This window comes from Ascidiella aspersa, chromosome 6 (assembly GCF_963924565.1).
Source record: "Ascidiella aspersa chromosome 6, kaAscAspe10.2, whole genome shotgun sequence".
Taxonomy (NCBI): Eukaryota; Metazoa; Chordata; class Ascidiacea; order Phlebobranchia; family Ascidiidae; genus Ascidiella; species Ascidiella aspersa.
In genome coordinates, this window is record NC_139452.1 from 11015385 (window position 1) to 11041826 (window position 26442).

General features: G+C 38.4%; 1 protein-coding gene across 1 annotated transcript; it reads left to right on the forward strand.

Moving 5' to 3' along the window:
• The first annotated feature begins 1967 nt into the window (after positions 1 to 1967).
• LOC146139703 (regulator of telomere elongation helicase 1-like) lies at positions 1968 to 25804 on the forward strand. The gene is given in 22 exon segments (XM_083392516.1): positions 1968 to 2181; positions 2723 to 2742; positions 2830 to 2978; positions 4655 to 4797; positions 5344 to 5576; positions 5799 to 5949; positions 6319 to 6439; positions 6680 to 6777; positions 8112 to 8363; positions 8913 to 9045; positions 9903 to 10010; positions 11117 to 11249; positions 12296 to 12448; positions 13038 to 13178; positions 13397 to 13540; positions 14280 to 14392; positions 15185 to 15400; positions 16041 to 16115; positions 19231 to 19324; positions 19546 to 19626; positions 21223 to 21343; positions 25506 to 25804. Coding segments are annotated over 22 exon segments (3192 nt in total).
• The last annotated feature ends 638 nt before the right edge of the window (positions 25805 to 26442 follow it).

Below are 26442 nucleotides of genomic sequence, written 5' to 3' on the forward strand. Positions count from 1 at the left end.
AGTTGCTTTAAAAAGCCGTTCAACGCTGTAGGACAGAGGGGGTTAATTATGTCAAATAGGTGCTCTTGATAGATATCATCTACTGTTTTATAGCTTAATTTACAAATCGCATTGAACAATGCTAGTTGTAAGCTAAAAATAGGTAAAAGTATGATTCGATCAAAATAGTCGTTCACATCAGTAGTTCTTAACCGGGGGCGCCAAGCACTTCTTAGTTGGGCGCAAGCTCTACTCCAATTTTTAACTTTTTATAATGATTTTATCAGTTCCATGTTGCGGTATTTATTAAATCTGCTTGTATGCTGTCTTATGCATAACATCAAAAGTACACATGTTCAGAGAAGTACGGTAATTGAAGAAAAATGAATCATAGTTTTGCGGTTTGCGAACTTTGAGGCCAGACTTGGATAGATAATTCTAGTTTTCTAATTCATTGAAAAAAATTTATGTATTGCCTGTGTGCACCAATTCTAGTTCTAATCTAATTCGGATTTTATCATAACTGCTACTTTGTCCAACGGCATTTTTAGTCACTCAGTTGAAACACAGAATTTCAATTAAAACTCTTTAGTTGAAACGAGTTGTATGTAATTTTTACAGTCTAAAAAACATAAAAGGGCTAAAAAATTAGCACACACATATTTACCATTCACATTCTTATAAGAATACTTTGCGATTAAATTAAATTGGTTGTATGTGATTCTAGTTCAAATTCTAGTTGAAATTTGTTTTTTTAGGAATTCGGTAATTATAATTCTAATCTAATTTGAAAAAACTCAAAACAATCTAATTCTAATTCTAATCTAATTTAGAAAAACTAAAATGCTCTAATTTTAATTCTAATCTAATTTTAAAAAGCTAAAATAAATCTATTTGTCCAAGTCTGTTTGAGGCTACTTATGTTTTAATATATGTTTTCGAATTTGGGGACAATATTTGCTATTTATTACGGTCAATTCGGATTGTGCTTAGTCTTAACAGTATGATATGGTTGAGGAAGAAGTTGTGGACCATGCCATCACCCTCTCCACAAACTGCGTTTTGTCAATTTTAACAACAGAACTACGAAAACATTTTGCACTTCGCGCAAACTACGAAATATTTTTTGCGCTGTACTAATTGGGGAGAACTCAGACATTTTTGCGGCAATTTATAATCATTTGCAGTAAATAGCCTTCGCATTGTGTGCCATCAAACATTTTAAAAAACGATTAAGTACTGCGTCTTTTTTTTTTTTTACAAAATGCCTGTCAAAATCAGCTCGATGTAAACCAATATATCAAACCCAAGCAACTTTTTTGTGTCTCCCAAACTAAATTTAGCCAATACAAACCAAAAAACGCAATTTTTTTCGCGCTACGCGGCACGAAGAGTTAACTTTTCTATTTTCATGCTGTCTGATTGTTATGTGGGCCTATTTGAAAAATACCAAATTTTTTTAGTAATATTGTTTAATATCTAAGGGGGCACAGGGCACAGGACAATTACCAAAGGGGGCGCGGTAAAAAAAGGGTTAAGAACCTGTTCTAAAAGAAGTGGTACGCGTGGAACTACACAGCGTCCAAGTGGTACGAGATTGTAAAAAGGTTGGGAACCCCTGATTTAAAGCGTATATGTGAAACGGTTTTTCTGGAGCCTGATAAGTGATAATATCTATTAACCAGTGTGGACTTATCTGCTTCAAAATAAGCCAAAGGTCAACGTTGTGAAAAAAGTTAACGATTATGAAAATGAAAAGTTTAGAGCAACAAAGAACGAGTACCAGATACAAAACTAACATACAGTCTGGCTTCGTTTTGTATTTTGTGTCACGCAAGAGTGAATGTTTTGGCGGGGAACTCGATCAACAAAAGCTTTGCATAAGTTAAGCGTCCAGTCTACGATTGCAATAAATTGCGCAAAAGTGTCGCTTCTCGCGTTGGCCTAAAGTTTTGTAAATTAATGTTTTGAGTTGACCGCGAAGCAAAATGCCAGTGTTAAACATCCGCGGCATCGAGGTGGAATTTCCATTTAAACCTTACGATGTTCAAATGGATTACATGACCAAAGTGATTGAATCTCTGCAAACTGGAAACCATGCCGTCTTGGAATCTCCGACGGGCACAGGCAAAACCCTATGTCTTCTCTGTGCTACTCTTGCGTGGAGAAAATCGCAGGTGACGCTTTTGAAGGCCAGTGAAGGTTGTGAAGCTGATGTTGAAAAGGTATTCATTGTTCCGTTGTAAAAATTAATATGCCATATTACCAAGATATAGTAATTAATAATGTGTTATTGCTGGGTTGGCAATGTCCGTCTATTTATCGTGAAAGAATTTTACTTGTGATTTAGATGCCAAGATCTAGTTTGTGCAGTGCCATATTTATTTGGGGTTGTGCAAATGTGTAATAATAGTTTATTGTAGACCTTAGGTGTTTAATGCTTGCAGAGCATATAGGGTTATATGTGGTATTTAATAATCTGATGTACCTACAACTTTTCTTTAAAAATCATGTTAGTTGTGCACATACCTTATTTGCACAATTAGGTCTAGAATCCTGCCACAAGTAACATAATTTGGGTTAGGCTGTAGGTTAGCATTTGGGTGACTTGACCCAGCCTCACCCAAACAAACCGATAGCCCGACCCAAAATATTGCACAATGCTTTAATAACTGTTTCAACGCTGTGGTAGGATTCTTGACCAGCCCCCAGAGTTGTATTATGTTAGTCTCAAACACCTTAGGTGTGCTTGAAACCATGATTGTACAACAGAGGTTTTCTTGAAAATGTATTTTAAGAAAACTGGCCCATCTGTAATAGTGTTGTGTAACACCCTTCAACTTGTTTTAGTTGCAGGAAGGGTTGGGTGCATGGGGGGAAAACCCAAAATCTGATCCTTCGGCTGGCAGCAGTGTGCCTAAAATAATCTACGCTTCAAGGACACATTCACAGCTCTCGCAAGTTGTGTCCGAGCTAAAGAGATCTTCATATGGCAACCAGTAGGTGAACGAAAATTTGTACTGATAATATAATTCTAATGCATCCTTATATTGAAAAAACTTATAAAGAGGAAAATAGAGACAAACATTGAATTTTTGTTATCAATATCCATGGTCTAATAAAACCCTAGGGCTCAGTCCACCAAAGAAATAATTCCAGTAGGATGTCTTTGTTTACACCGCGTTATGAAACTGTCTCGTACAAAAAAAGCTTAGCCTTCCCATTAATACAGCTGCAAGTAGATATGTTTAATAGTTACTTTACATTTTAATTTTGATGTAACTGTGATTCATTTTTATTTACAACCATCTAAAATAGGGTTGGGCAATTATTTTTAGGCGCAGGCCGCATGAGAAACTTAAAATGTTATGGTGGGCCGGGTGGAAAATGGATCTCAAATAAATGCAATATGCCGTCAGAATATTTTTCGCATGCAATATGACGTCAGAACGCTAATGAACTTGTTATTTTACGTTTGGAGTTTATGCTAAAATGTGCAATTTAAGTCGAATTTAAATAAGGCCATAAAACGTCACCTGAAGCGCAAAAAAATTTTGACTATCTTTGTTTTAAAATGCAAAGTTTAGTTTAGATTTAAAGGGGGACTTAAAGCATTAGGAACAGACAAAATAGTAATTGGTTATATTGCGATTTATCAAGTTGTGGGGCGCTTTGACCCAAAATATTAGATTAAAATACGAAAAAATGTCATAAAAAAAAACCTACAACGTTTTTTTATGTTTTCTAAAGCTTGAAGTTACTGATGTGTTACTTGCGTACAACAATATTGCAAATACGATATAAATCTTGAAAAACACACAAAATCGCATTAACTAAATTAGGTTAACAAAATATATTTTCAAGACATTTGGTATTTTGCTCATATTTTAAAGACGTATTACTTTCAATGCGAATTATTAGGGCTAATTTTGTTTAACTTACGTTAAAGCGAGTGCCACAGTGCAGAGGACACTATTTGTCTATAAAGTTTCCGAAAATATACGAAAAAGACAAAAGAGAAAACAATTTCTATTTTATTATTTAAAACAGACTAAAAATTGAATTTGGTGGGGTCATGACAAGATGCGTCCCCGGAAAGAGTGTTTAAGATAATAAGATACAACCAAACATGTAGAAGCTCGCCCTTGTTTTCGCTTAGCCTTTGTATTTTAAGGAAAATAAGCCGCGGGCCAGATTAAACTGCTTGACGGGCCGGTTCCGGCCTGCGGGCCGTATATTGCCTAGGTCTGATCTAAAGCATAAACTAAGCCCCCTTTCCCTCAACAGAAGACGGTGGGATTTTTGAAGAATTATGACTGGTCAACAGCGGTAAAAATATTGGGAACCAATGATTTATATATATAAAATGCCTCGTTTTTGTGTAACTTGTGTAGAATTTAAAGGTTTAGATGTAAAAAATGTGAAGTATTGTAAATAAATGTTGAACCTGAAAAAAATGACCGCTGTAATTGTAGTTCAACGAAAAAACAATTATTACTCTGGTTTACTTTACTTACGTTCAAATTCTAATACAAAAATCAACAACACAATTCAAATATTTAAGCCTGATAAAAAATATGTTAATAAACGATACAATAAAAAGTAACTACACATACGTGTGTTTTTAAATGTATATATGTATATATAATTATTTATCAGTTCTATATTTTATAAGGGTTGTAATCGCAGTGCTTGGCTCTCGCGAACAAATGTGTATCCACCCTGAGGTTTCAAAGCAAACCAACAACCAAACCATGGTCCACATGTGCAGAAATAAGGTTAACAAGCACATCTGTCACTTTCATAACAATGTAGAAGGTAAACCATGCAGACATGTTATATTTATTACCATTATAAGACTTTTCGGTTCATGGCAGATACATTTTTTTGAAAGATATTTGTATGTAGCCACTTCAAACTTGTGCCACCCTTAGTATTATAGTAATAGTAGATTTGCTATGTATATAGAAAAAGTATCCTCTGGCTTGTTCTATTGTCTTTAAAAAATCTTTATGATCAATTAGTTTTTAAATTATGTAAAGCACTATAATTGGTTATTTAAAAAAAACAAGTTATATTAGAGAAACTTAAAAACAATATAATATACTTTGAAGCATAATGGTTGGAGATTGTAGTAAGACGTATTAAGAATATCAAAGCCCATACAGAAGTAGGTATCATTTTGGACGTTTCGAATAACTCTTTGTTCATTTTTAACATATCTTTATTCATTTTTCGATGTTGAAAAGGAATAAAGAGTTATTTGAAACAACCAAAATGATACCTACTTCTGTATGGGCTTTGATATTCTTATTACGTCTTAATATAATATACATCTGTTTATTTAAGCCATTATATTTTTAGATGCTCGTAAAGATGGCATTTTCACAAAAGAAGTGCTTGATATCGAAGACCTGGTGTTGCTCGGTCAAAAAAGGAATGCATGCCCATATTATTCATCCAGAGAAGTCTCAAAGCAGCCAGAATGCGGGGTCATTTTTACTCCTTACAATTACCTGTTGGACAGAAAGTCACGAAGATCTCACAATCTAGAAATTGGTGGAAACGTCATTATTTTTGATGAAGCTCACAACTTGGTAATTGTTTAAGTATGTACGGTAACAAAACGCAAAATCTGTTCTAAATAATGAAACGAAACATGGAATATAAAATGCATTATTATTTTGTTCAATTTATGTTTTAAAGAAACTCATTAAATTAAAAAAAGTGTATTAGCAACATTAGAATAAGCCCTAAATTATCAAACAATGCTCTGCGCTTTCGTTTAAACTATTTGTGCGTTTTCTATACTTGAACAGGAAAAGCAATGTGAAGAATCGGCATCATTTGATCTGACATCACTAGACATTGCCAATTGCATTGAGGAGGTGGGGGACCTTCTGACTGCTGTGACCAAAATGTCGGAAACTGGAACAGTGGCAGAAGGTCATGAGGCGGGAGAAAGTTCAGGTATATATGATTGAAATACAAGGGAAAATGTTTCATTGTGTAGCCTTTCTTTATTTTTTTTTTCTTTTAGTTTATATCACAGTACAGTTGCACTTTGTTTTAGCACACTTCGTTTTTCTGTCAATTAAATGCCGACGAACTGTATCAAGCTTTCAACAAAATCAAAGTTTATTTAGTTAAAGCTATTTCACTTTGAATTTTAAAATCATAATTAAAAAATTTAAAGCCCAGAAAAAGCTTTTAATCGTTGTTAAAACGTGTTTATTACCCAATAACGTTAAAATAGCCTTTACTGTGTTGCACAAATTTCCATGTAGAGTTCTCCAGACTCAAGAGTACAATAAGAAACATGGGTTACGTTATTTTTAGCATTGTCTGAGTTCAACAAAGAGGAACTGGCTCTTATGAAGTCCTTTTTCCTTGCGATGGAAGAGCATCTTGATCGCATCGAGCTTCCCACAACCACTAAGAGCAGAGCGGAGGACGGAAAGTAAGCTTTTAATGTAAAACAATAGCAGCTGTAAGTTTTCTACTTGTTGAACTGGCATTTTATTTAGATTATTTGCTTTTACAAAGATCGTGATTATTGCACATAAAATCCCAAATATAGTGTTAAGGCGGGAAGCTGGCTATCGCAGCAAACCTCAAGCCACTGCCTCGCGCTTTTTACATAAATATTAAGCCATACATATTCGGCTCACTTGTATCGTTTTTTTCTATTGCGTTTTAGATTTCTATTTCATTTTTTCGCCAAAGTCAATTTGACGTTCGACACCTACGAAGTCCTGCTGGAGCTCATGGACAGAATTTCCTCCTATCTTTCGACACGTAAGTCGCTTTCACGACTGTTTCGAATCGTGCCAAGAGTCACTGGGCTTTGACAAGGCGCGCGTTTTTAATGCTTTACCACCATCATTAGCGAACGTTTTTTGATTATGATTGGAACAAGTCAAAAATGTTCTGCTTGGTGAAACGGTTTCCTTTTTGCTCTCTACTGTCATTTCAAAATACAAAAATTTAAAGAATTAAAAGGAAACAAGTGAGTTGAGTTAAAAAAATTGTGTAAGAAAACTACCTAAATCCCTTGGGTACAGTATAAAAACCATTTGACTTAAACGGTTTTGGGTAAACAACTTTTTGCCCATTATATTTGGGTAAATAGTTTTGGGTAACTCTATTTTGAGTAAAAACCATTGGGCATCAAACCATATTTCCCCAAATTCTTGGGTAGATTGCCCTTATACCCAAAGTCATATAGGACGTTTTGCCCAAAATGGTTTACAGTGTAGTGCCCTTAAAACAAAAGAGTTTTGCGATCCAACACTTCTTGCGAAAAAGCGTTGGCCAAAGCCTCCAAAGTATTTTTAAATACGCAAACTGTATACCGAGTAATAAATTTTATATTTTTTTAAAGTTTTTTTTTTCATTAACATCCCTCGCACGTTTGCATAATAAACTTTTTGGCCTTAACTTGAAGGTGATTTAGAGTTCTTGGATCACATATCGTTAAGGCTAAGATAAATTTTGTCAGTTTGTCGAACCTTGACTTTCCAAGGCATTCACAGCGCCTGTTCACCAAAATAGTTTCTCTGCAGTGAGTGTTGCGTATTGCAACATGAAAACCCTTACTGAATTTGTTAATATTTACACCATTTCATGGTCATGGAAATTTTCCACTGATTACGCAGGTCTGTTGGCATACAGGCAAAACACCCCCGGTCTGAAAAATCACCACGTCGTAAGTGTCCTGTACAAATACCTGGAGCCACCTAAACGAAACACAGCCCTAAAAAAGAATTCTGCCTGAAAACGGCACTTTACTGAGATTTTATACGCGGTATGTTTTGTAATTTCGCAAATATGGATTGTGAGATATACTCGGTTAGTCGTCGTTAATATACTATTTAATTTTACAGTTTGATCTTATATTGAAGAATATAGACAGAATTTTAGCTTGGCACAACAATAACGTTAGAACTCTTGTTTATCTAAATAAATATTAACAAGCTTAGTGCGTGTGTCACACGACACACGACAGGATTTTGCCCTACAGCAGAACACATAATGCCGACGATAAAAGTTCTAAAATTTTTAAATAGCGGTGCGCTTCTCAAGCTATTATATGTGAACAATGTTTAAAGTAATAAATTAAAACCTTACAGTGAGCAACGCGTTCCGTACTCGCGGCGCCGCCCTGCAGAAATTTTCCGAAGTGGTCAAAATCGCCTTCAGCGCTTCAGGCCCCCCGGCGGCCAAGGGTGGCGCCGACTTCGGCAGCTTTGGCCCCCCGAGGCCCTCGGTCGAAGAGATCTCCAAGTTCTACCGCGTTCACGTTTGCGAGAATGCGCCCGGCGCCGGCTTCGGCAAGAAGGATCTCTGGAAGAAGAAAAAGGGAACGCTGGACGCCAAGCCAAGTGAGTGACGGATGTCGTTTTTTGTTGTTGATAAAGTTATAAGATTTTTGATCGAATAGGGTGGGAAACTTAAGAACAGTTGGGTTTTGCTTTCACTATACTTGCCATTGCTGATATTTACTTACACCACGGACAAAAGGGAAATTGATTCTTTTTAAGCATGTTACAGTTCGATTACTTGACCACTGAAGGTACACTTATATTTATAAACACGCGAATGAAAAGTTTTCTATATTCTATCTACAACCAACAAGGTACTGTATTAGCTTTCTAAATAAACCTACTGTGCACAGTCCTGGGTTGTGAGTTCAAACCTCGCCGCAAGCAAATTTTTCCTTTCCTTGCTCGCACGGAAATGCTTCATGGCCAACCATAGCTTCAGTTGGTCTCATTAAGGTTACTGCTTTGAGTGTTATTCAAATACCTAATTTGACTTATTCTAAAATCCAGGTTCAATCAGTTATCACCAAGGTTCAAGAAAATTACTTATACGTCAAGCGTTATCCAAGCAAACCGCAAACACACAGGTTTATATTCGTGATCTTGCAGGCCGCACCATCTCTTACTGGTGCTTCAGTCCCGGCTACGCAATGCGCGACCTGGTTTCTGCTGGTGTACGGAACCTGATACTGACAAGTGGAACCCTTTCGCCCATCGAGTCCTTCGTCTCTGAGCTGCAGGTGTAAGTGTTTTTGCCGTTTTGAAAATTTTAAGTGACCCCCATCGGCGAAGACATTTCTCGCATTGGATTAGAGCCACGCCTTTCTGCGTATGCCTGTTTACTCCAAATATTTGCTTTTGACAAATTTCCTGTATCTAGTTTCCAGTTTGAAATCGTTGAGTAGAGCCCATTTTTGCTGAAGACTTTAACACCCAAAATATTAGTATAACAATAACTCATAATAATAAAATAGTTAGATTTGTTGACTTCCGTCCAACTTACAAGCACTGCCACATTGACAACACACTCCGCAAAACGTTGCCAAATCATTTTATTCACTAAAGTTTCCAAAGGAATGTGTTAACTTAACAAGGAGGCCGAGTCACATTGTTGAGCTTTGTTATTAGGTACTTAAGGTAGCTAAAAATATATTTATACATCTGCTATAATCTTATACGTTTATGTAAAGCTGTACGTAGATGCATTACCTTTTGTTGCAATTATGTGATCTGTATATATCATATATAAACTGTTGCTACCAGGCATGGTAATATAAATCAAAAACAGCTCCACTGGTCATTGTTAACCAACGTTTCGGCAACCTATACAAGCCGCCTTCGTCAGGGTGAATGACACTGAACGCTCGTACAATAAATGGAATGCAAAAAAAGGAAAAAAGCAGAAATAAACGCGAGCAACAAAACGATAAGAAAATAATTAGCGACTGCCTCTAGTCCTTCAGCAGGTGCTTGTAGCATGCAGAAAGCATCACCTCAGTTTTGACGTTCATGGTGTTACCCTTCTTATGGATGTTATATCATCTTTAAAATAAGTTCAAAACTTTGTCAACCTTGCTTAAAACGCTTCGCTTTCTCTAGGGACTTTCCTATTACGCTGGAAAACGGTCACGTGATCGACAAGCACCAGATTTTCGTGGCCACCCTCAGCAAGAGCTTGAACGGAGGTCCACTGGAGTCCACTTACAGGTGGGTCACAATATAACCTTTGGATATTGCGCAAGGAAGATGTTTATGCAGAATAATATTGAGCGGGGTAACAAAGTTACGTTTAAAATTTGCGCGGCAGTAAAAACCTTAAGGGCGACTCTTAAGGTTTTTAACTTTTCTCTACTGAATGCATATGACGGCGATTTTTCACAAAATGCGGGCTTTGGCCGCGGCTATAAGAGACTCGTAAATCTCTGCGCAGAACTTTTAATCAACAGTGAGTGTAATAAATGCTTAGTAGGTTGCAGCTGCGGGTTGCAAACTTTGGATATTGTGCGTGGGAGGTGTTTATACAGATTAAGATTGAGCGGGGATAACAAAGTTACGCTTAAAAGCACCCCAGCCATAAGAAATAAGAATCGCATCAACCCTGGCATAAAACACAATTAGGAGTAGACCAAAATAGGACCAACACCTGATAGTCGTAATAACGTATAAAGACCTAAATAGTCAGAATCAAGCCGGTACAACCTTTTACCTAACCCCAGAACCCACCCAAACTACGTCATTAACTCTCCCAATAGTTTTAACCCCAACCTAATTTCTAACCCACTCAATTACCCCCACTAACCCTAAACAGGGATAACAATCCGGCGCCAAAACAGCGGTGCCCTGAGGGAACTGGTCGAACTAGGGCGTCCAAACGTCGACGCAAAACGGCCGATGCCAGACCCATGGTATGGTCCCCGATCGTTTAATACCCTCTCCCTACAGTTTCATGCGTTATTTTGGCCATTTAGGACGTATTCCGACAGACCTTGTTCTGTCGTGGATATTACGACTTTTCGAGAAATACCTGTTACGGCCCCGGCTAAAAACTACTCTTAAATCCCTGCGCAGGACAAACTTCCTATCGATAGAAGGTGTAATAAATACTGAGTAAGTTGCAGTTGCGGTGACGAAAATATCCGCGACATGGACCAGATAAACTGACGCCTTTGAAGAATATATCAAGAATATATCTCCATAGCTATCATATTTCCTTACCTTTCATTCATTCCAAAGTCTTTTCACCATAGGCTGTTGCATCGATAGAAGTTTCTTAAACATTATTCCTTTTTTTTAAACTGTTACGATTTATTCAGGACTCGAAGCGACCACAGCCAGGTTGTTCAACTGGGGTACACTGTGGCCGAAGTGGCCAAGGCCTCTCCTGGCGGTATGCTCGTTTTCTTTCCCTCGTACACCGCCATGGGACATTACGTGGCAGCTTGGCGGGTATGAGTTGTTATTACGAAATGTGATTTTTATGTGCCGTGCCGTTATTTTTGTTAGTGTTTGTTTATGACATTTTTTACAACGTTGAAGCCATTAATTTTCCTTACTGTTGAACATCCCTACGAAATTGTTTTAAGGACAATATTTTGGGGACGGGTGTGGATTTTTGCTGTATTCGATTTTAAGCGCTTTTGAGCAATGAAAGGTCGACTCGACACCCCTGTGAATATTAAGGACTGCATGGTTATAGGCAATGTTGTGTCACGAATTCTGAACTTCTTCCTTTACGAAATTAATTGGGGTGAAAATGTACAGAATTCTACTTTCATCTTGCTGTAAGACGTCTATTGCCAGCAAAACAGTGATTAGTAATGAATGGCCATTTGATTTCCAATGTACCTTATGAATGCACATTATCTACTGATATCTCTTCGCGCATTTTGTTTACGACTTGTGTGTAGCGCATGATTTTTTTTCGTTTAGAATAGATCCATTATTTATCATAATCTCGGACTTTTATCTAAAGTGCGTGCCCTTCGTACCTGCGGTCTTTCGAGAAAATAATAATTGAACACGTTATTATCTCAAAAGTCGAGCGGTTCAATCGTGCAATTAACTCTACCTAAGTAACGACCTGAACTGCCCATCAACCTTTCTATGTTCCTGCGCTGAAATGCAGGAGGGTGCATTTTGCACAGATCTGTAATGTAGCTTGATAATGAATTTCAAAGCCAAAAAGGTCGAGTAGATCGAAAATCGACATCTTCTTGATTAAGAAGTTTCGATATAAACTTCTATTATATAAGTTGATTCGATCTACCGTACTCGACATTATTGGCTTTAGATTATAGGACCTTTAAAAATTTAGATTTAAATCTGACCATCACCATTTAATAAGCTACCACGATAACGCAGTTTTAGTTATAACAACGCAAATGGTAATTTTTAGTGGCCGAATCCAAAAAAAAGTTTGAATTAATAGCCGACCATTTAATTCGTTGTCGTCGTAAACAATTCGCCATCGAATAACAATATATTTTGCTCAGGACAACTCGGAAGTTATGAAGAGTTTCGAGATCGTCAAGCAATGCACCATCGAACCGCGCGGCAAGGGGGAGCTAAAGGGCTGCATCGAGAAGTTTTACTCTGACGTCAAGGAGCCACTGGGTGGCGCACTGTTTGCAGTCTGCCGGGGAAAGGCGAGTCAAAATATTTGCCAAACTAAAAAACAACAAAAAAAAATAAAAAAAGGTGTGCCAAACTAAAAAAAATAATAAAAAATGAAGAAGAAAAGTTTTGCCAAACTTATCTGAGTATATCTGTGCTTTAAATTCCAAAGATCTCGCAATTCATAAATTTAAGTCTCGCAATTCATAAATTTAAGTGTGGACCTTTAGCCAAACCTGTCTTGATAGGTGCCATTTTTTTATTCTCGTCCGTCTTTCTATTTTGTTGCGTAAGTGTAATAATTAAGAAAATCAAAGTTTTGGCAAACAAAACACTTGTTCATTATGCGCCTATAAACGTTACAATGCGTCTGTAACGAAGAGTAGCACTACTAAATTAAAATTTAATCTATTTTAACCCAATTATTTATGAATAAAAATACATCTTATACGTAATTTTCATTATCGCTCAATTTATACAGTAATTTTATAATATTAGACTAACTTCACAATCGACGATTTGGGAAACTCGCATAAAAGGTCGATATGCTGACCACCCCTGGTCTATAACAGTTAGACGAAATTTAATTTATTTTTTTATTTTTTTGTTGGCCTTGCCCAGGTTTCAGAAGGACTCGATTTCGCCAACAATAACGGACGAGTCGTTGTGATAATTGGCATACCGTTTCCACCTTCACACGATCCCAAGGTCAAACTGAAGATGTCCTTTCTTGATGACCTTAAGAAATCCGGTACACCCAACGTGAGTTTATAGCTTAAAAATGTTTTGCTAAACCAGTGGTTCGTAAATCACTTTTCTCTATTGCAGTGATCGCAAAACATTTTCCTTATAGCAGTGCTATTTTCATGTTACTTTTACGCCTTTCAATCGTTCTGTGCTTTTTATTGAAGACAGAACATTATACGAAAAGCAATTTTGTTTTTCTTGACATATAATAAGTGATATCCTCCACACCCAAGGTGATTCAGGGCCAGGAGTGGTACAGGCAACAGGCGTGCAGAGCGGTCAACCAAGCCATAGGACGCGTGATCCGACACCGCTACGACTACGGAGCGATCGTTCTGTGCGACCAGCGATACACCAGGAAAGAACAGCTTAGAGAGGTAAGTGACGCTCTGCTTTTGAATACAACTTGCTAGAATGCCACATTCTGGTGTCTTACACGCTTCCGTTTTTGCCTTGGAAATTTTGAAGAGTTGAATGGGCCAATTATTATTAGATCCATTTATAACTGGCTTAAACATTTTTCGCGGCGATTGACATTCTAACGTGCGAATATAACAGCGACGCTTTGGACACTCTATTCTCTCGAATGAACTCTTTGCAAGCTTAAATTAAACAAAACATAGGAAAACAACAGCATTACCAGATTTAAATTTAATTATTATAAGCCATATGTTCGTATTGCTTCTGCAGTTCTCTCAGATTTTGAAGCACTAATGTTCAGAGCCAACCTCAAAAATCTAATCATACTAACAACTGCATTCGGCAACCCGACCAAATCAAACATCGGTTCAATTTTAGGTCCCAATCCCTAGGTTGAGAAACACTACTTAAGAGCTTACGCCGCACAGTGTGACAACTGAAGCAAAGTTGATGCGTTCCATGTTATCAGTTGACAGTAGTTTCCTCAATGCACACTTGAAAATATGGGGCAGAAACTTCTCGCCACTTATTTGATACATATCTTCTTTCTTTGAAACAACCTGTTCTTTAAGCTGAGGATCTTTCGAGTTAAACCTATCACAGTACATTAAAACATTTGTAACGGTAAAATACATCGACTTTTCCAATAGCTTTTTTGTACTAATGATAATATATTTTTTCGTTGCTTCTTCGCAGCTGCCCAAGTGGATCCAGTGTCACGTAACCCAGTTCGACGATTGCCCGCGTGCGATTCGCCGCTTAAGGTCGTTCTTCTGCTCTATTAGACAGAAGGAAAACTTCAGACTGAGGTAAATGTTTTTTAGTTAAAGTATCGGTCACGAATACTCAATCGAGGGCCAGAAATGGAGAGGAATGGTTTTATGGAGAAATTGCTCCATAAAGGCTATACATCGTTTTGACTTTGTTTTGTTTTTGACGTTTTTTACCTTATTCAGCAAAACAAATGTAGCTGGGAACCCTTGGTGAACTGTTTTGTTTGTGGTATGAAAGCGACCTTACATTGTTTAGCTGACGTAAATACTGCATTTTAACCTTGAAGGAACCTAGATCCCTAACGTATTTTATAACCCAGTGCTCTCAATCACTTCCTTAAGAATTTGCTACCCTATTTTGAAGAAATAACAATTGAAGTGTTTCAAAAGTCAAAATTATGCAAAAATTTTATTTTTATTTCCATATGTTTATAATTGTTTTAGGCAGTTGTCGTTTTATCTCTTAAAATAGCTGTTAGTGGAATGATGGCATAAAATAAGCTAAAATAGATTAAAGGAAATAAAAACTGTTAATTGTACATTTTTGAATGTATCCAATCCGACCATTTACCAAAATATAAGTTGTTTTAAAGCCTCGTAAATAATAACAGATAAATATCCGCAACCTTTATTGAACTAACAATGTCTAAGGTAGGAATTTTATTCAAATAACCCGATATTTTGGCCAAAAGTGCTGTATTGCGAAGGGGTGCTAAATAATGTTTTTAGGTAGGCCCGTCCGTCCGTTTAGAAAGGTCTATTTCAACATTATGGTAACTTTAAGGGTCTTTCAGAATATAAAAATACTGGAAATCTTTATTTTCGCAGATCGCTGCCAGCTAGTCAGAAGAACGGAACCGATTCTTCAGCGGCGGCGGCTGAAACGAACAAGAGTAAGCGCGAGACTGTTGGAGCTACTTCGGGAAACGCGCTGGCGTTCGGCGGGATTAAGAAGCTTGATATGCGGGGACTGCCGCGTATGCGCGACCCCGACTGCCATGTGCCAAGCCGGGCGACCAGGCCCATGTAAGCTCCAATTCATCAGTCTGTATTTAATTATGTGCCCGGAAAAATGGAGATAGGGACACATGTTGTTTATGCCTGAATACTATTTTTTTCGTTAACTTTTTTTCTGGGGTCACATGTTGTTTTTGTCTTAATTACTTTTTTTTTTCAGGCACTTCGAACACTTTAGTCAGCACCCTATACGACACAGTTTAAAGTTTGCTAACGAAAATCGAGTCTCTCTTATTTGAAAGCAAATTTCGTCCTTTAGTTAAGTTGTTGAATGCCGAAATTCCTTAACGTAAGCTCCGATTCGGCAGTGTGTTTATAATTTTGGGGATAGCGGTGCTTTTATTAAATAAAATCGTCCTAGATTAGTTGTTGAAAGCCGCCAAGTTTACATATTTTTTTTTTGAAACTCCTAACTATATACAACACAAATGTCCCAAACCTTTTTTTTCTCTTAATATTCTCCCAATCCTGTTTTAGTTCATTTACACTTCGAACACTGTTTGCCTTAACTTAACGGGTCTTCTTTTGGTTAAATTAAATTTAAAACGTCAAACAGTTTCTAAACAAAACTGCCTCGGCTCAGTTGGAAGCCTCAAGTCCTAATGTGATTGAATTAGTAAATTACACATCGATCGTTACTCGTCGAACACTCTCTTTTCTATATTAGACCGACTAAGCTTCCCGACTGTCTGTGCGACTCATCGCAATCGTTCGCTAGGAAGCGCAAGAGAGACGAAGACGGGTAAGTAGCCTGTTTTTCCCCCGGATTTTTACTCCATATATAAAAAATTATAAAAACCTTGGTTTACTATACTTGTGATTTGTATCGTTTTTCCTAAGTCGAAGAAAAAGAACTAAATGTGAACTTATGCGTATAACAGCCATATTATTTGGATATAGTATATGCATGGTAAAGCATTAGACGTTGCATACGATTGAGAAACCAATCCTTGGGGCTTCGAAAACCATTAAAAATACATACCTCACTTTTTGCATAAGTTACACAGAAAAAATGTATTTCCTCCAAAACTTGGTTGCCGAATTGCGTTGTTTATTTATATCGCTATTCGCCAAAGCAAGGGTTTTCAACGATACCAAGTCAAGCGGGGCATTTCTACCTGAGACTATTTTTAAGTAGGTAAAAGCTTAATAGCAATAGCTAGTATATGACTATTGGAATTTAGTCAGTTTATATTTCAATATATGAGATTTTTAGTCATAACCATTTTTTTTTACTTGTTCATGCTTTCACGCGAAATATCGAAAATCGGAATGAGAACGAAAAATATTGTTCACGTTCCTGTGTTGTATTTTTCCTGAAAATGCGGAGCCGTTAAAGCACACCAAAGCACTACTTACTACCCAGGCCTAAACCTTTTTGAACCCTGTCTGTGACAGGAGTCACAGGACCTCGATTTCAGCGTTGCCTTGCGTAGGCACTATAGGCACGCACTCCGCAAAACTACTCGGAAAATTGGCGAGCGAGCAAGCGGTATCTTCGCCTGCAAAACAACACAGCCAGTGAGGCAGTTCTCCATTGCACGCCAGTCTGGCTAGCTTGCTTGTGCCAGCAACCAGATTCCCGATTTGTTAAACTCCGACGGGGTTTGGACTGCCTTCAAACCGCTGGTATACATAAAGTGTGCTGATTTGCGCAGCAGCCAGGCACGGTAAATAAGTCGCGCGGTCCCCTGAGTGCTATACCTCTGGCCCCTCGGCATGTATAGGTGCGTTCCCTTGGGTTCGAGTCCTAAGCCTGCCAAACTAGGACGACTTTGAGCCGAGCATCGCGGGGAAACAATATATTTATCGGCGGCCGATGCGTAATGCGCAGTTTGCGTCCAGCTTAGCGCTCAGCTGCAACTGGCGCAGTGTGCTGGAATTAGCCACATCTGGTCGCGACCAGAGAAACAGAGACAACGCGCATGTCCCCCTGGGTTTGCTATTTACACCGATGTTTCTCTCGCCGTTTTTCCAGCATGATTTTAAAGACTCACGCGCTTGTTTATCTCAAGTGATTTACCTAAAAAAATGTATTTTTATTGTAAACAGATCAACGTGTTTAAGTGCTTAAATGTTTTCCGAAAATTCTTGGCCTTGACCCTTTTCTTTAAAGAACGCGCTGTGAACGCGTATTAAAAGCCCCTTTCTCTCAAGGGACGATTTAGACTTACGTTGCTCTCGTGTGCTTTAACGTGCAAATCGGTGCCTAGTGCTAACCCTTAATGAGTTCACTTGGTGCACTTATATTCTAAATTGCGGTTACGCCGCCTAAATTGGTAGTTTGAAACTTGTTCTTCCGCCAAATTCATTTGTACAAGCTGTCTATAGCATTGTTATTGTACCTCGTGGTTATTTATTAAAACGTTTTGGCGTCCTCGTCTAATTCTGCTCCATATGCACAACAAGCATTATTGAGAATGAGAAACGAAAAACATGAGGTCGATATTTGAAGGAAAATTACTGACCTAAAGCGGCTGTACAGACAAGTTTTCAAGCAACATTTTACCGATCTGACAACCGCTATAAATAAACCAAAAAAATGTGTGATATTTTGCTACCCTTTTGTCCTGTTTGTAATTTAATTTATGAAAATTTAAATTCAGGTGGTTAAAATAATGTAGTTTGTTAAATATATAGTCTAAACTAAACTGTCGTGGTTTTACGCCCCCTTAATAAATAGTTTCGTGGCCTATAGCTGTCTTTTCTTTCGCTAAGCTTGCACATGTTCAAAACTATTTGTCCGTGGTTTAACGCATATCGTTCTTCGCAAAAGAAGAAACGTTTTCGAAATAGTATTAAAAAAATGGCAACATGCAAATTGCGCTTTTAGGAATAGTTAAAAGTAACCGCTTTATTTTAAGGCATAATGTTACTGTTAACCACAACAAATATTAATGTGGCCTTACTTTTTGCAGGGGTTTATTAAAAGCGAAAAATAAACTTGCTTTTTTACGAACTACACCATAAATGTGAAAAATGGTTAATATATTTGGACCACGTTTTTATATTTCTTTTAACTGCTTTACCGTCCTTTTTTCGTGACTTTAAAATACGTGAAGTGCGCGTATTGATTGAGTCTTTCCCAAGGGATGATAGTTGTCTCACGTTGGTCCCACGAGCTTATGCAAATAGGCACGTTCGATCAACCCATTCTGAGTTCACCTGGGATGTCTAACGCGTGATGTGCAGTGTAGAATAGTTTATCTGTCAATTTTCGCAAAAAACGGAATGCTTTACATTTGCGTAAGCGTTATAATCACGTACACGCTTTTTTATCTGTTAAGATGACCTTACGTTAAGTGCCTCAAGTAAAAGCTTGCATTCACTTCAATAACAGTTATTGGACAGTCGCGATTAGCAGTAGCCTGGCCCTTTTGTAAAAAAAACACAATTTTGTTAGCATGTAAAACACCTAACTTTTAATGTAAGCGACTTCAAACAGCTAATCCAAAATGGGCAGTTAAAAAATAAATATTAAAAACGCTATTTAATATATCGTAGGTGTTATCAAAATGCGTACCGAGGCAGATCAGTGTGCCTTGGATTTCTGAATTTTCCGAAGAATTTTTTATAATTTTTGAAAAAATTGCCCTTTGGTGTTACAACCATTTTAGACAAGCATGCAAGATTTGAATTACCACTCTCCATTATTCAACTTATTAATACTTCAGCATTTACCTATTTTCTTGTCGTGTGTTAAAGAAGATTTCCAAGTTGAATAATAAATGTATTTTAGTTGTTGGTTAATGCTTGGAAGTGTGACGTGATTTTTTTCTTTCTTAGTGCCAATTATTTATACTGTCGAAATTATTTTTACCAAAAGGTGACATCGTAATTGTTTTGCCTTCCACCAGCAAAGGTTGCACGAAAACCAACCTCCTTTCTGCGCTGGATGACTGTAATGACGTCATGTACGAAGAAGAGAAGCCAATTCTCGGCGAGGCAGAGGTCATTGCTACCTTGATGTTTTTCTATTGCTACGTTTTTGTGTAAACATGACCTAGGCTAAAAAAATTAATAGTTTCTTTTGTGTTGATTCGAAATTGTTTTTTTTTTGGCCAGAAAATCGATTTGGTTGCTTGTTTTGTTACCTTTTTGATTTTACGTCAGACTGAAAGAGAAACCTTGAAAAGTGACGTGACTAATTTTATTATGACGTCACCATACAGGCGCACCGAACATCGACCCACCTTCTTGTCATGGACCGTCGAATGGCCGAGAACACGAAAAAGAAAAAGATCAAGTTAAAGGTTCAAAGAGTTTAAATTCGATTTATTTCAATATATATGACGTATTTCGTTGCGTACAAGAAAATAGGTTTATCTGCAACTATGAAAATTTTCTTTATTTAGGCCAGGGGTTCTTAAACTTTTTTTTACCGCGGGGCCCAAAATTATTTAGGCCCTGCATGAACCGGCAAATGCAAGATATTTTAAGAAATGGCGTTAAAATTGACGTAACATTGTGAATAGACTTCAGAAATCTGCATTTTCCTGTCCAAAAAAATGTGAAAGTGAAATTGAGTTTAAATACAATCAGTGCAAAAACGTTTTTTTAGATTAAACCTTTCTCTTTACAAATTTGATTGCTTTACCAATACATACTAATGCTATTTCGGTAAGGCCTTCGTGGACTACTTTAAACTAGTTAAAAGTGGTACCCACCAGGGGTCCATGGATCCCAGCTTAAGAACCCCTGATTTAAGCCATTATGCTTTGCCACTTGCAACCACCTCACAGCACCTCACAGCACCTGGTTTTACATTTTTGCCATAATTCGGCCAGAGTCCCCCAACTCCTTTTGGTTTCTTTCCCTCCCATCTCCCAACATCGACTTCTTTTACAAAAAAGGAGGAAAAATATTATCGGGCCGAAGCCGTTAAAACGATACCCAGCTCTCGTACAACACTACACGGTAGGGTCGGTACCGATATCATGCCAGCGTTTTGTATTATGTATTTCGGTCATGGCTTTTCGGCTTTCTATCCTAAAAAAACCCTCCAAAATGAATGTCGAAGTCAACCAGGTAGAGGTAATCGACCCCGTTTCGACACGCAATTGCATTGTAATCATCAGTTAATGATCGAAACATCTTTTTCAAGATGATGTCGATTTACTCGACCTATTTGTCTTTGACAGTCTTTTCCAAACTACATTACAGGTCCGTGCATAGTGTTCCTAAAGTAAACCTAATTTTTCCAAAAAATATGTAATATCAAGTTGAAAATCAAAGGTAGTTAAACTTCTCAACGAAAAAGCTAATTATATTGTTGACTTCATTGGAGTCTGATTGGTTATACGTTTTTCCGTATTATCGCCTGGCGGTGTCACATTAAGATTATTAATACAACACCAGACAATGCTGTCTACAGTATAAACCCGTGCTGCGGAGTCGATTAAAAATAACCGGAGTCCAACTCCCGAGTCCGACTCCGGCTAAATGTGCGAGTTTGTCGAACCCCCAACCCGGCTCCAAATCTACAGCAAGTATTTCACCATCTTACGTAACTAAATAAAAGTGTATTTTCAGCAATCACCTCATAAATGTGTCATATAATTCATCCACTCACAATACATGGTTGTAAAAAATTCCACCATTTCCAATTACACTTTTACGATTTACAGTTGGCGGCAATATTAGTTTTGAAACTTGTAGCGAAACGTCGGACTCGAGACTCTGGTAGTTTTACGTGGTCTTACTCGAGTCTTGAGTCCGACCCCAGCAAAGCAAACCGAATCCGTCTAGTCCAGAGTCCTCTTCGACCCGAAACCCTGATATAAACCGTTACCTATACGCTGCAACCGACCGTGACCGCGTGCTAAGATTACCAACCTCGTTGCTCACAGAAGGTGAACGCCGTTGAAGAAGCAAGCCGACCTACAACGAGCTCGAAAGGGCGAGGACCAGCGAACGATGTCAACCCTTCTTCCTCCAACACGTCTGCAGCTGCGACATCAACCACCATCGGTAATTAGTTGCGAACTCAAATGAACAGTAGCAATCCACCGGCATTTTAAGACTTGGCACTTTTTAACAAGTTTTATTTAGAATTTCCATGTATTTATGCTTTTTGATGCATTCATATCGTAATCGCTTCAACTTTACAGTTTCCGTTATCCCCCTTTTTTACATATCGTTAATTATAGTTGAAAGAAGGCAATGACACCAGTTTGTAGAATAAGCGTATACGTTTTTGCAAATTTTTTTCAATACTCCAACTCTCTCGACAAGATTTCTCACTGTTTTCGAGCCGTGTTGTGCCCGGGCCGAGACCCCTAAGGTCGTTGCAAGAACCCTGAAGATTGTTTTTTGAAGGAGGGATTTGTTGTGGATTACATCAATATTACTCAAAATACCCCTCCTACCCAACAAAATTAACAAACTGTGTTTAATATTCGTCATAACTGTTTAGTTTAAAGGCATTTTTATGTTTTTAGTATACGCGTTCGAAAGGATGTTCTAGTTATATTTCAAGTTTAAAGAAATTTCTGATAAAAAAACTTAAGTTTTACAAAACAATGCACTTTTTCATTTCAATGAAAACATGTAAGCAAAACAACCAAAAAAAATATAAAGTCATTGACTTAAGTTATTACAACACTGCCCTAAAAATGTTTTAAGCACAGATATACACAGTGACAGCTCTCATTTTTGCAAAGGATACAGTACCTAAGAATGGCACTTAAAAGGGGCGTTTCATCCTTGCCTCGCCCCCTTCTACTTTAGGCCTCCGATTAAGACTTCCCGAGTTGCAATTCATTTGTCACGGCTCGCCTTGCTTACAAAGAACGCCAACCGGCGTCCGAATTGTGGAGTAGCTCAGGAAATCGCCGTGTATCATCTTGTCATCAACAAAATAGGCGGTGCCGTTTAATTGGCCGCTATTTGCGAATAACCGGCAAGCTATACAGTTTCGGTAAAGAAATCAAACTGCGTTTTTTGGCGCGCGGGTAAAAAAAGTAGATTTTGCTTATTCGACAAAAAAAATGGTGGCACTTGAGTACTAACGATTCGATAAACAATGGAAATGTGTTTCATTTGGTAAATGTTTTGTAATAAAGTGTCTATACTGGCTTACGGCCAATCAGGCCAGGGGTAAATGTGCCATTTAACTTATATATACTGGGTTAGTATTTGTTTTCAGTCCAACACCAAATTCGCCAATGGGTAGAATATAGGGTAAGCTCAACTGTGGCCCTCGCCCCGTCGGTGGCCACGGAGCATTTTGTGGGTAAGCACGAGGATATATAATTTTAATTATAGCCACTTATAGTCGGTTATATTCAAAATTGTGATCTTTTTAATGACTCCAAGAGACCTCTTTTGTGAAGTTCTAAATTAAATTTTTCCTAAGCGTGAACAAAGCTGTTTTACAAAGTGTTGATAACCCATGGAATGGTGCCACCAGCCCATCACTTATAAAATGTTAAGAACAGCTGGGCTAGGGTGTCCTTCAAAACGACTCTATTTATAATGATGCACCTGACCTGAGTTTTTTCGAAACTTGGGTAAACATTAATCCGGGGAAACTAAAAGGCAATTACAACGCTTTTTGTTTAAACCAACTATGATTTTATTGTCAAGTCATTGCGGTTCAATATCAGACAATGGCTTTCGTGGTGAAACTGTTGTGGGATATCTAAAATCAATAAACGTCGCGTCATTCGAGTTAAGACTCTGGACTCGGTGTACTGTTTGTACTGTGACTGGCTTGTAGCCGAGCTGAACCGTTCCCGTTTGCAATGCTCGTAAAAATCGCCGAGTAACTGTGATGAAATTAAAAGACAATTCGGCATTGTGCGTTCGCCCTATTGCGGTATGGGATCCCGTGCTTTATTACCTAGAGCAGTAGTTGTCAACCTTTCATGATTCGTGGTCCCTTCCATAGGCTCTTTACGCTTCTGGCCCCCGTTGTTCACGTTTTGGAAAAATCTCGTCCCCATTGGTTTACGTTTTGGAAATATACGCCACAGAACGTTACAAGGAAAAAGCTCGAATTTATAATGAAAAACAAAAGTTTGTATTTAAAGGAATCATTAATAAAATAATATATGGCAAATTGGCACTCTTGGCATTTCGTGTTTAAGAAAACCTAACCTATATAGGACCTTTTTTCACTTCGTATGCCGAAAAGACATTGCGCACTGATCATTTTTGATTAGAAATCACACACACTATAATGTAAAATGAATAAAAAATTTAAAGAAAAATATTGAATTTCAGAAATGTCTGACAAACTTTGGTTTACTTCAAAATTAATAGCCTTAATATGTTCCACTGCATTTTTTTTTTAATTTGGAATTAACAACTTTTTTGCAGCCCTTTTATTGAAACTATAACTCCTTTAAAAGTATACCATGTAAAACGTATCGAAATTGGTGCATCGCATTTCGTAACGAAAGTCTTGAAACTTGAAACACCACCATTTTTGCAATAGATTCCCTGTAATAATTACCGAAATCGCCTTAATATTGTGCAACGCAATTACCTGCGTCAAACGAGACCGGCCATCTTTCTTATTTACTCCGTTGAACTTCGCACCCTTGAAACAAGAGGCGTTGGCGTGACTTGGGGTGCAAGTGATTTGGCTCACCGCCCGTTGCTGTTTGACTTCGAATGGCGCGATTTGTGTTCCCCTTACGGAAGAGTACACAGTGGCCCGGGCGGCCTAGGTTTTGTCACGTACACCGCATCGCGGTATTGACCTGCCGGTGGTGGCTTTTTGCTACTACACGCAAACGATGTAGCGGTCTTGCTATCGTCTGCAAAGCCCGGTTGGCAAATTAATGAGCGACGAAACAAAAGCCCGCGTTTTTCTGTTTTTTTCTTTGCACTCATTTTGTTAAAATTACAGCTGAAAACAGACAAACCAATAAACCTGACCCATAACCGCTCGGTTTAAAATTAGACCGTTAAGGACAAAGGCAACGTAAATATTGGGATATCAGAGGTGTTATGTTTATTTCTAAACTTTGTGAAATCTAGTCATTCAGCATTAGGCATTTTTAACCATGTTTTAAATAATGGCTCCTAACAACTATACGCTGATTCCGAATCGCAGATATTTACAAAACAGAAAGTTTTAAAGTTACTAATTAGCTTTGTCTAACAAATGTTACCTGCAAATAGTAACATAGTGATGAAAACAGCAATTAAACTTAATAAGTAGCGCCACCCATAATTCTTACTCCTCTGATTATTGTGCCCAAATTATACGATTACCGTTTTTAAATTACTGTACAAACACATTGCCTAAAGTTTTCAACGTCATATCCCCTAAAACAAATTAAGAAGAGTTGTATTATCCCAACTGAAATCATTTTTTTGCTGACGTCAGACAATTATTTGTGTCTCCCTTACTCAGGAAAAAATACCGCCTAAACAGCCCGCGAATGTATCAACCAAAATTATATGGTTAAGTTCGTTTAAATTTTAGGTTGTGAATCTGCGCACCAACAAACCAGCATGTTAGGATGTTTCGAACCTTTTGCCGACCAGGATTGTCTAGCCGCGACTCGTAGTATAATGGGCCAGCACGTACACCCTCTCTTTGTTCTGCGAAGTGTGATTTAACGACTTAATAGGCCCCGCTAATATTGACGCCCTTTGGGGTGCTACAATGTGCCCGTGTTTGTCCTAGACAAAACACTCGGCCAAAATTTTCTACGAGTGTGTTTTAACTTTACACTTTCACGTTCTGAAATCCAACGAAGCCTTGTATACGCGGTCAGCCGCAGATTTCGGACTTTTGCTGAGTTGCGATAACTTCATGTTTAAGTTGGTTAAGCGGGGGTTCAATTAACCGGTGTTCGGCACGAATTAGATACGCGTATGATGTGGCTCTCACTTATCGCCACTACATGGTTTTCGAAATCCTCGTGTTGTAAGACTTGCCGTTGGCTTAGCCGCACTTAGTCACATCAAGCAGCAGCTTTGGCCTTCAAACATCTTCGATAGCGGTTTGATATCGGTTTCTTCTCCAGATAGTTAACCGCGCGACATAAGGGAATATGGCAAATTGCGACGCGGGTAATTGAAACCAGAGAATGACAATCTTTCACTTATAGCTCTTATTAGGAAAAAAATGTGAAAGTGTGCAAAAACAAACATTGCTGTTTCTATTTTTTAGACGAACGCGCAGTCCGCTTCGGCCCAGCCAAGTTTTACCTGGACACGGTTCGTGACGCGCTCAGCCGTCCGGCCTACGACGCCTTCAAGGCAGCCATCTCGACGTACAAGCGAAGCCGCGACGTCGCGTCGCTTGTCGCGTCCCTGGGCGACATCTTCCTGGACGACGTCGCGCGACACTTCCTGATGCGAGCCTTCATCCGCTTTGCGCTGCCGGAGCACCAAGCCCGCTTCAGCGAGCTCTGTCAAGCTCTTACTGGCGAACCTTGCATTCTAGAGGATCCGCAAAAGCGGCCCTGATATGCTGTGTGCCTGTCCAAGCTGGCGAAGATAAGCGCTCGCTTTCGAACTGGTAATCGGCCCGCGGGGTTTGCCTAGCTATAGGGGCGCGGTGAGACATTTACGACGGGGCTTTTGGCTTTGCAATTGCGTGTGTTTTACCACGCAAGCGACAAAGAACGTCGCACCGGTCAAATTAATTCATTAAGTTTTTCGGTAAAAAGAAGAGTCATATTGCTGTCCAAGCTACCGAAGATTGGCGCTCGTTTTCGAACTGGTAATCGGCCCGCGAGAGTTTGGCTGGCTAGCGGCACGATGACATTAGTGACGACATTTTGGCTTTGCAATTGCGCCCATGTGTTTCACCGCGCAATCGATAAAGAACGTTGCACAGGTGAATTAAAATCGTTAAGTTTTGGGAGAAAGGAGAGTCGTATTTTAGTTTTGCGTTGCTGGAATTAAGGTGGGTTTGTGCGAAAGTATACTAGCGTAATGCCATGGCCGAGTCGGCCATCATGGTTTCACTTTTGCACATTCTATCATTTTGTTCAAATATTTTGTGTAGAGCAAAAAAACATCTTAATTTTGTTTCCTAAATGTGGTAGACAATTACCAATCGCAGGATATAACGGCTGCACTGAATTTCCCAAAGGGTTTTT